Genomic DNA, 10,444 nt, shown 5'->3' with positions numbered 1-10,444 from the left:
CAGGTTTCAAACAAACAAACAAACAAACAAACAAACAAACAAACAAACAAACCCCAAATGGTCAACCTGTGGAACTCCTCGCCACAGGGCGCGGCAAAGGTGAGGACTTTAACACGGCTCCAAAAAGGGTGAGATACGTTCCTGGTCCATCCATAGTGATGGGCAGAGATGGGCTGTGCCCGCGAAAGCTCATGCTCCCATCTCCATGTTTTATTAGTCGATCAAGTGCTCCCAGACCTCGTGACAGGTGTGGAGAAAGTGACACGGGAAAAGTTACTGACTCGTTCCCACCATCTAAGAACTTGGGGCCAGCAGGGGGAGCTAATAGGTGGCAGGTTTCAAACAAACAAAAAAGACCAATGGTCAACCTGTGGAACTCCTCGCCACAGGACACTCCGAAAGCCAGACCTTTAAGCTGGCTCCAAAAAGAGTGAGCTACGTTCCTGGTCTATCCATGGCGATGAGCCAGGATGAGCAGGGATGGTGTCTTACGTGGGCTAAGCTCATGCACCCATCTCCATGTTAGGTAGCAGGTTTCAGACAAACAAACCAAAAAAAAAACCCCAAATGGTCAACCTGTGGAACTCCTCGCCACAGGACGCTCCGAAAGCCAGAACTTTAAGCTGGCTCCAAAAAGAGTGAGCTACGTTCCTGGTCTATCCATGGCGATGAGCCAGGATGAGCAGGGATGGTGTCTTACGTGGGCTAAGCTCATGCACCCGTCTCCATGTTAGGTAGCAGGTTTCAGACAAACAAACAAACAAAAACCCCAGTCAACCTGTGGAACTCCTCGCCACAGGATGTTGTTTTGTTCTATTTGTGAGGGGCTGGAAATGGGTGATGGGGGGGCTGCTTGATGATCCCCTCTTCTGTTCCCTCCCTCCGGGGCGGTGGCCTCTGGCGGCAGACAGGGCAAGTCCGTGCCTTTCTCCCTCCGCCCTGATTCATGACAAAAGTCTGTTTGGCAATTTCCTCTCCGGCTGCAGTGTGATCGCTGGGGGGGGGAAACTCGACGGAGCTGGGGCTGCCGTCTCACCTGTCCAAAATCAAAGAGGGAAATCCCGAAGCAGGGACGTGGGCGGTGCGACTCGCCCTCCGGAAACGGCAAACACTTTCCCCTCCCCGGGGTGAGTCGCCACATTGCCTAGTGACCCGTGGCTGAAATCCCCCCGCTTTTCCCCTGAGCACCGTCAGCTTGCGACGTCGCGGGTTTTCCTTGAATCGAACCGTTCAAACAATTGAGAGCCGGCAAACCACAGCCGATGAGCTCAACGTTATCAGCCCCACACAAAAGTCGAAAAAACTCATTCACTCTTTCCAGCGAGTCGCTGACTTCCTGAATGAATCTTCTTAACATTTCTCCCCCCCTCTCTGCCCCCCTTCTTACAACACAGACCGTATATAAAGCAGAGAAATCCCCCGGTATGAACACGAATGTCGGAAAACTCCCGTGAACGCCACTCCCCGGCTCTTGGGATGCAGTTAAAGATGAAGTCCCTCCCGGCAGGTAAAAAAAAGACTTTTTCGGTTGCAAACCCCGGGGCCGAGGTGGGCGCAGCTCGGTGCGGAGACGCCCGAAACGCACGTTCCCCCGGCCCGTGAGCAGTGCTAAGATTTGGCAGCAGGCGGCGAAACCGGGCTGAATTTGGCCGGGTGCCACCTAACGCTGGAAATGTAACCCTCGCAAGCCGGGTGGGTTCGGGGAGCTCAGGACGCGGCTTTGGGAGGGCAGGAAAACTCGCGTCAGGAGGAAGTTGGCACTGGGAACGGAGCTGATTGAAAGCAGAAAAGAGGGGGGGACGACTCAGCAGGCAGCCAGCCCCCCCAGGCTCAAAAATCCGCCCCGGCTGGGCCACCTCCCACACTCGGCGGCTGTGTCTAGATTGGCAAGTTTTTCCGCAAAATCATCTGAGTTTGCGGAAAAACTCGCCGGTGTGTGAGGGGAAGGGGTCTCGCTTGGTCGACGTTTCTAGCCCACCAGCATCTTCACATCCTTGCGGGGAACCGGGGGGGGGGACCAGATTGTGACGGGTGTGGAGGGGGCGTGGCGTTTGGGGCCAGCCTCGTGCGAGGTTCCCGCGCCGAGCACAACGCGTGGGCGCCGCGGTACGGCAGCGCCAGATCCGCCGGGAACGAAGCGCCCCCGGATGCAGGGAAGCGCTCCGAGGCGGCCAGTTTTCTTGCCCCGAAAGACGCGCACGAGCGGCTCATTTGCACGCCTCGCCGGCTCATTTGCATCTGTTCTGCCGCTCCGTTGCGGCGCACAAACGCGCCGCGGGGACGTTTTCGTCTGGCGCCCCCAAAAAACCCCCTTTTCCCGCCCGATCCCCCCAAAAGGAGGTCTGCCGATCCTGCGGGAAAAGGGGTTTGGGCGCAAACACAAGCCATGCGGGTGTTTTCTTCGTGCGCAAAACCCCCTTTTCCCGCCAGATCCCCCCAAAAGGCCATTTGCCGATCGTGCGGGAAAAGGGGTTTGGGCGCCAAAGGAAATGGTCTCCCAGGCTCCTTTGGGCGCCAACACCCCTGGCGGCAGAAAAGCTGCCAATGCGGTCGCGCCGCATGCAAATGAGCCCCTCATTAGCATACTTTACGGAGCCTGCGGTGGCTCTGTCGGCGTCCGGGAGCAATCCGGGCCCGGCTGAGTGCGGCTCGAGTCCCCGTGCTGGAAAACGACTTTGGGGGGGGGATTGTGAGCGAGAATTCCCGCCCCTCCGGAAATCATACGCCCGGCCTTTCCGCGCAGCCCCGGAAAACGCCCCTTCTCCGCACGCAGCCGCGCCCGGCAGGGCGATTGCGACACCGAAAGGAAATCCCATCCAAGGCCCGGTCCAAATTAGGGCGCGGATGTGGCCGCCCCCGGAGTAAATAGAGCAATTCTCTTTCCCGATGCGGGGCCGGAGGCTTCGACAAGTGCCGACAGCTTCCCGGGAACCGTTGCCTCTGGGCCCGCTCGGCACGGGCGCGGGCGCTGATCCTGGCTGCTCTCGGCTACCGGCCGGGCGTGACTCGGTTTCCCTTTTCCACGAGGGCGGGCTCCCTGCCGTGCCGAAGGCCTCTGGCCTCCTTAGAGACGCGTGTCGAGACAAATGAGGCCAAGCAGCACCCTTGGGTGCCAGCCACATCCCCCGTACCGTTTCTTTGCTGCGACGTTAGCGCCCCAGAGACGGGAGGGGGGGCGGGGTCTGTGTGTGCGACAGCGGATGGGTCATCGAAAATGATCGCAAGTCCCCCCCAGCACGGGAATACCCGCAGCGGCAAAACGAGGCGCCTGCTGTTACGGCGCCCATTACAGTAGGGCCTACAATAACAAGGGATCAGACCCGCAAGACCAGGGACGGCCTCTGCCAGTCTCTGCCCCCCAAGATCTGACAGTCACAGCGGGCGAGAGGGAGCGAGGAGACCGCAGAGCGTGCCCCCCGCTTTCCCACGGCCACCCCGGCTCCGCGGCGTGGGCAGAATAAATTGGGGTTTGCGCCCCACGGCGGGCACGGCGGTGCCCCGCCAGGAGACACAGACGCTGCCGGCGGGTGTGTGTGTGGGGGGGGGGGATGCGCTCTGCTAATCAGCTGGGCGGCGTTAGAGGCTTTCCTGGCGGGCTGCCCTAGGGAAACTGAGTCACCGCGCCACCTGTAAGGCTGCTGGGAATAGCCAGCGTGGGTCGGTGTTGGCAGCAGGCGCCTAGGGAACGGGGCCCGCCCCCCCGTCCCTGCCCTGCCCTCTCCTTGGCACGCTCGGCGCACGCCTGCAGGTAGTGACAGCTTCATTGCACAACCTGGGAACGCACAAAAGAAAGAAACCCGCAGGGGAATTCCTGCCACATTCCTGCTGCACCCAGCGGGGGTGCAGACAGCCGGGCGGGCGGAGACGCAGGGGAACGGGTGTTGTTGTCCGGGCCACATGGGGGCCGGCACTCGGGGGGTGCAGACAGCCGGGGGGCGGAGATGCAGGGGAACGGGTGTTGTCGTCTGGGTCACACTGGCCGGCTCTTGGGGGGTGCAGACAGCCGGACGAGGGCAGACACAGGGCAGCGGGTGTTGTCGTCTGGGTCACACAGGCCGGCTCTCGGGGGGTGCAGACAGTCGGGCGGGCGGAGACGCAGGGGAACGGGTGTTGTCGTCTGGATCACTCGGGACCAGCTATCGGGGGGTGCAGACAGCCGGACGAGGGCAGACACGGGGCAGCGGGTGTTGTCGTCTGGGTCACACAGGCCGGCTCTCGGGGGGTGCAGACAGTCGGGCGGGCGGAGACGCAGGGGAACGGGTGTTGTCGTCTGGATCACTCGGGACCAGCTATCGGGGGGTGCAGACAGCCGGACGAGGGCAGACACAGGGCAGCGGGTGTTGTCGTCTGGGTCACTCGGGGCCGGCTCTCGAGGGGTGCAGACAGCCGGACGAGGGCCGACACAGGGCAGCGGGTGTTGTCGTCTGGGTCACACTGGCCGGCTCTTGGGGGGTGCAGACAGCCGGACGAGGGCAGACGCAGGGGAACGGGTGTTGTCGTCTGGGTCACACTGGCCGGCGCTCGGGGGGTGCAGACAGCCAGGCGGGCGGAGACGCAGGGGAACGGGTGTTGTCGTCTGGGTCACACTGGCCGGCTCTCGGGGGGTGCAGACAGCCGGACGAGGGCCGACACGGGGCAGCGGGTGTTGTCGTCTGGGCCGCACCGGGAGACGGAAGAGGGGATGTCCGTCCCGTTGGCTCACCGCTCTCGCTTTCCCCGGCGCACAGGTGCGGTCCCCTTGCTGCTGCTGCTCCACTGCCGGCTGGCGGCCGGCAAGGCCCTGCCGGTGGACACGCCCAGCCCCATGTGCGAGAACCTGAACCTCTGCAAGCACAACGTGGAGGAGCAGACCCACAGGCTGGTGGCCCTGCTCAACGCCACGGCCCGGGATCTCTTCAGCCTCTACGTAAGTTTCCCCTGCCGGCCGGGGGGCTGCGCACCATGGAAAATCGGAGCCTTCCTGTTGGGCGTCATGCCCTGAGTAGCCCCTCCTGGAGCCAGGCCAGGACAGGGGGCCAGAGGGGCCGGGATCAGTGGGCTAGGATTTCCGGAGGGCTGGATGGCAAGGTGACACTCCTGAATTGCTCACGGAGTTCTTTTCTCCCCACTGTGTGCCAGGTGTATGAGTTGAAAAGTATTTACACCAAACAAAACAGGGTTTTTAGGGGGATTTCAATTTACACATAGTTCTGGAAGGGACCTCGAGAGGTCCTCAAGTCCAGTTCCCTGCCCTCCCGGCAGGACCAACCCCCATCTAGACCTTCCCTGGTAGGGGAATCCTAGAACGCCGTGGTAAGGGGACCCCCAGAAAACAACGGGGCCGTTTCCTGCCCAGCGAGGAGGACTAGAACCCTCTTGAGGAATGTCCCGGGAGTCAGGCAGGGCTTGCGCGCCTCAGTTTCCCTCCTCACGTTTTCCCTCCCCGCCTCCCTCAGCTGGCCCGCCAAGGGGACCCCTTCAGCAGCCACGCGGACCAGCTCTGCAAGGCCGAGGGCATCTTCTTCCCGGCCTTCCACGCCAACCGCACCAGCCCCAGGAAGGACGTGTTGGTGGCGCTCTACCAAGTCATCGCCTTCCTCAACGCCTCGCTGGGCAACATCACCCGGGACCAGAAGGAGTTGAACCCCGAGGCTCAGGACTTGCTGGAGCGGCTGCACAACACCACGAAGACGGCCCGGGGCCTCTTCTCCAACTTGACCTGCCTCCTGTGCACCAAGTACCGGGTTGACCAGGTGGACGTGGTCTACGGGAAGAGCACCAAGTCCATGAGCGTCTTCTTGAAGAAGCAACAGGGCTGCCAGGTGCTGCGGCGGTACACGCAGGTCATCGCGCTGGCCGTCCGCGTCCTGCTGCCGCACCTCCCGCAGGACTGAGCGCCCCGCCCCCCCCGGACGCTACCGCTTCCCCCGTGGGCCACGGGGAGTGCGCGTGAGCCGCCGGCGCCCTCTGGCCAGCCGGCCTAGCGGGCGAAGCCGCCGCGCTTGCAGCTTTCGGGGATTTTCCTCCCGCCGATGACGTTGCACGGCGTGGGACAGACCCCCCCGCCCCCCGCTTCCGTGCCCCGATGGTTGATTATGACAGAGCCCCCTTGGCTTCCTATGGGTCACCTCCCCCGGCCCGTTCATTTATTGACGCGGGGGCGGGGGGCAGGCCCTGGAATGGAGCCAAGGGGCGGGTTGGGCAGAGGGATGCGGGGGGCGGGAGGAGGGCTGGATCGGGGCTAGCGGGAGCTGAGAAGCCGGCTGGGGAGGGGGCAGGGGACGGGCTGTGTCCTTCGTGAGCCACCTGGTCCCCTGACGGCCACGGGACGGGAGCAGAGAGCGTGGCCCTTTGAGGTTCGGCCTGCTGCTGGTCAGTTCGGTGGGAGGAGCCTGCTGCTGGTGAGGCCGGTGGGAGGAGCTTGCTGCTGGTCAGTTCGGTGGGAGGAGCTTGCTGCTCGTGAGGCCTGTGGGAGGAGCCTGCTGCTGGTCAGGCCGGTGGGAGGAGCTTGTTGCTGGTCAGGCCGGTGAGAGGAGCTTGCTGCTGGTCAGGCCGGTGGGAGGAGCCTGGTGTTGGTCAAGCCGGTGGGGGGAGCCTGCTGTTGGTCAGGCCGGTGGGAGGAGCTTGCTGCTGGTCAGTTCGGTGGGAGGAGCTTGCTGCTCGTGAGGCCTGTGGGAGGAGCCTGCTGCTGGTCAGGCCGGTGGGAGGAGCTTGTTGCTGGTCAGGCCGGTGAGAGGAGCTTGCTGCTGGTCAGGCTGGTGGGAGGAGCTTTCTGCTGGTCAGGCTGGTGGGAGGAGCTTGTTGCTGGTCAGGATGGTGGGAGGAGCCTGCTGCTGGTCAGGCCGGTGGGAGGAGCCTGCTGTTGGTCAGGCTGGTGAGAGGAGCCTGCTGTTGGTCAGGCCGGTGGGAGGAGCTTGTTGCTGGTCAGTTCGGTGGGAGGAGCTTGCTGCTCGTGAGGCCTGTGGGAGGAGCCTGCTGCTGGTCAGGCTGGTGGGAGGAGCTTGTTGCTGGTCAGGCCGGTGGGAGGAGCTTGCTGCTGGTCAGGCCGTGGGAGGAGCTTGCTGCTGGTCAGGATGGTGGGAGGAGCTTGCTGCTGGTCAGGATGGTGGGAGGAGCCTGCTGTTGGTCAGGCCGGTGGGAGAAGCTTGCAGCTGGTCAGGCCGGTGGGAGGAGCCTGCTGTTGGTCAGGCCGGTGGGAGGAGCTTGCTGCTGGTCAGGCCGGTGGGAGGAGCTTGCTGCTGGTCAGGCCTGCAGAAAGGAGGGGTATCGCACCGCCCCTCCACCCCAGCCGGACCCTGCCTCTTTGGAGCTGGCTCGGACCCTGGAAGGCGTCCCAGGCTGTGCTGCCGGGAAGCCAGAACCGGCCCGTCATTGGGCGGCCTTTTCAAAACACGCCCCTCGTATCCCCCTCCCGTAAGCGGGGTCCGCAGCCGGCCCGGAGCGCGGCCGAGACGAGCGTCTCGCCCGCCATCTCGCTCGGGGAAGGCGCTTGGTTAGTCGTCCGTGAATCGTGGGAGACGCTCCTCCCCCCCCCCCCAAATGGCTGAGGAGGGAGCCGGGTTATTCAGGCAAAACAGAGTCCAGGCCCCTCCAAGCAATTTTCCCTGTCATCTTTGCCGTGGGGGCCAATTTTTGCGGTGCCGGTGCGGAATAAATTTATGATTATGCACTGAGGCGGGCGTGAATGTGCACCACCCATAGACACCGACCCTAGCATTGGGCGTGTTGTTGATCAGCTCAGCTTTCCTGAGCTCCCCTCTCCCCCCCCACTTGCTGTGCAATGGGGCCAGACCTAGACGGGATGGCGGGGAGGTGGGGGGGGGCCCCACATGTGCCGTACGTGCTAATGATGCTGACATGGTGCCACGGGGACAGGGTAACGTGTGTGCGTCTGCATGGCTGGATGTCCCATGCCGGATGTTTCAAAGAACTTTTAATAATAATTAATAATAATAATAATAATAATAATTAATAATAATATATTGTCTGTTATTTAAATATTTATTTTTATATTTTGAGACTGTCTTTTTTTACCAAATAAATGTGCGCAAGCTGGCTTTTTCCCCCCTGTGGTTTTCTTCGCTCTCCCTTGGTGTGTTACGGGGGAGTTTCCCCATGGCTGGCCTTGTTTCTTTCACGGCCTCGCACTCCTCTGGCCTCGCTCTCAGACCCTCTTCGCGCTGAGTCCAGGCTGCTGGATGAAGCCTTTACCAGTTCTTCAGGAATGGGACCGTAGGGGTGAAATGATGGGGCGGGGGGGGGGGGGGGAAGCTGAGCCTGGCCCATGAGCGGGCTACACACCGTGTTGGGGGTCATGTCGTCCCTTACTGCACATTCGAACCACCCGAGTTCCTGAGCAAAAAAAAAAAACTAGCTGTGGCCCCTTTAATTCCTGGGACCAGTGTTAAAAAAAAAAGTTACTGGTACAAAAAAAAAATTGCCCTTTTAAGAGCAGAGCCGGTATTGCCCTTTGAAGTCTGCTGGGGACACTCCAACCTCCCCCCACTCCAGCAAGTCTTGCGGGGGGGAGGGGGCTGAGTTGCCTTGTGCCCCCCCCCTGGAATTTCTCCCCAGTTTGGGAACCTACAATCTATGTCCTTCTGCGGCCCCACAGTGACCCCAATAGTGGGGAAAAGCAGCGGGATTCGGTGCCCGAGAGCTCCCAGGTGTTCAAAAGCCCCACAGGCCCGCGCGGAGAAACCAGCCAAATCAGATCAAAGACCGAACCACCTCCCAGACGCCCGCCCAGCCTTGGCAAAGACTCCTGAGAGGCTGGCGGAGCCCGGACCACCTAACATCCCAGCAGTAGGGTGATCCGGCGCTGGCCAATAGAACGGGAGTATAGACGAGAATGGGAGTGGAACAGGCGGGTGATGAAATCCTTCTCCGGAGCCCCCGGGCCGCCCGCCTACTCTTCCAGAATGAGCTACGCTCTTGTTTGAGCGTCTCGGAAGAGCCCGACGCTGCTTCCGTTTGATAACACGCCCCGTCCGGTTGTTCAGCCCCGGGCGGATCGAGTCCCGTTGCGCCGGCCCAGCGTTGGGCGCGGGATCCGAGAGGCGAAATTGACACGGGGATGAGCGGCCGGAGTGACAGACCAGGCCGGGTCTGGGCATCGCTCAGGGCGAATTGCTCAAATTCGGGGCTCCTTACAGCCCCCAGGCTGGAGACCGTCCCAAGCTGGCCACACACCAGTCACACCAAGCGCTTCGGCCGCCTGCCTGGCTGGCTGGAAGCCTCACGAGCAAAACCCCTCCAACACGCCAGCAATATCCGTGCCCCACATGGCCTCATACACCAGTGGGGGGTCCTAGCACCCAATCCCACCTACCCTGAACAAGTTCTGTCCGGTTCCAAGAAACCAGCCACAGCTCCCAGGTCGATTTATACTCTGGATCTTACCCACAAGACCACGCTGAGCCAATCCTTTAGCATCTAAAATCTAGACTGGAATGATTTTCCGGAAACGCTTTTAACGGAAAAGTTTTCCGTTAAAAGCATTTGCGGAAAATCGCGTCTAGATTGGCAGGACGCTTTTCCGCAAAAGCATTTTTTGCGGAAAAGCGTCCGTGGCCAATCTAGACGCGTTTTTCCGCAAAAAAAAGCCCCGCTCGCCATTTTCGCCATCGGGGCTTTTTTGCGCAAAACAAATCGGAGCTGTTTACACTGGCCCTTTGGCGCAAACATTTAGCGCAAAAGGACGTTTGCCCGAACGGGCGCAGCATAGTATTTCCACAAAAACACTGACAATCTTACACGAGATGGTCTGTGCTTTTGCGGAAATTCAAGCGGCCAGTGTAGACAGCTGGCACGTTTTTCCGGAAAAGCGGCTGCTTTTGCAGAAAAACTGGCCAGTCTAGACACAGCCTAAAGGTTTATTACTAAGAGAAAGAAAAGCCGGAGAGTGAGGTTGTTAAAGGACCCTACATGACATGCATCGAATCTCCCAGTTCTCGAGGCAGGCTCTAGTAGAGATGTTATAGCAGCTGGCTTAAAAGTCTCTGGTGTACATCCTATGTCTGGATGGGTCCACAGTTCTTTCCGGCTCGTTGCTCCCTGCGAGTCTGCATCTGCGATGAAGAGCTGAGCGCCCAATGGAGGATGTCACATGGCCCCTCTATCCTTCCTTCCTCGTCTCTTTTTGGCTGCAGCAAGTCACCTGGCCAGTGGGCTATTTCTGGGTCCTTTACTGGTAGCTCCTAGGTATCGCTCCCGTTCTTGAGCGATATCCTTGGCCAATAGAGGGCTAGCGTTCCATGGAGACGTGCTCACGAGCGTGTCCATAGATGGAGCTCCCTCGTTCATTGCTCAACCACATACGGAGAAACTTTCGGCATCCACACAGAATACATGTTCATAACGTCACACACAGACCTTATCCAATCACATAAATCGCCTATATAGAATCAGAAGAAGGTAAGCTTTTGTTTGACACCTCACATGGCCCCCTTTGTATACACTTTTG

General features: G+C 60.6%; 1 protein-coding gene across 1 annotated transcript; it reads left to right on the top strand.

Annotated features, from left to right (window-relative positions):
* The first annotated feature begins 1,371 nt into the window (after window positions 1-1,371).
* Window positions 1,372-8,048, top strand: LIF (LIF interleukin 6 family cytokine). Its single transcript, XM_075916988.1, has 3 exons — window positions 1,372-1,507; window positions 4,728-4,906; window positions 5,436-8,048. The coding sequence occupies exons 1-3, from the start codon at window positions 1,435-1,437 to the stop codon at window positions 5,871-5,873; spliced, it is 690 nt and encodes a 229-aa protein (XP_075773103.1). The 5' UTR covers window positions 1,372-1,434; the 3' UTR covers window positions 5,874-8,048.
* The last annotated feature ends 2,396 nt before the right edge of the window (window positions 8,049-10,444 follow it).

The sequence above is a fragment of the Pelodiscus sinensis genome, unplaced genomic scaffold, assembly GCF_049634645.1.
Source record: "Pelodiscus sinensis isolate JC-2024 unplaced genomic scaffold, ASM4963464v1 ctg67, whole genome shotgun sequence".
Classification (NCBI taxonomy): domain Eukaryota; kingdom Metazoa; phylum Chordata; order Testudines; family Trionychidae; genus Pelodiscus; species Pelodiscus sinensis.
This window is presented reverse-complemented; position numbering and strand designations above follow the sequence as displayed.

Excerpts from the sequence above, each read along its gene's own strand:
- LIF (XM_075916988.1), top strand. The coding sequence starts at position 1,435 with ATGTCGGAAAACTCCCGTGAACGCCACTCCCCGGCTCTTGGGATGCAG. Across the intron at positions 1,508-4,727 it reads GATGAAGTCCCTCCCGGCAG|GTGCGGTCCCCTTGCTGCTG; the intron begins GTAAAAAAAAGA and ends CCCGGCGCACAG. Across the intron at positions 4,907-5,435 it reads GGGATCTCTTCAGCCTCTAC|CTGGCCCGCCAAGGGGACCC; the intron begins GTAAGTTTCCCC and ends CGCCTCCCTCAG.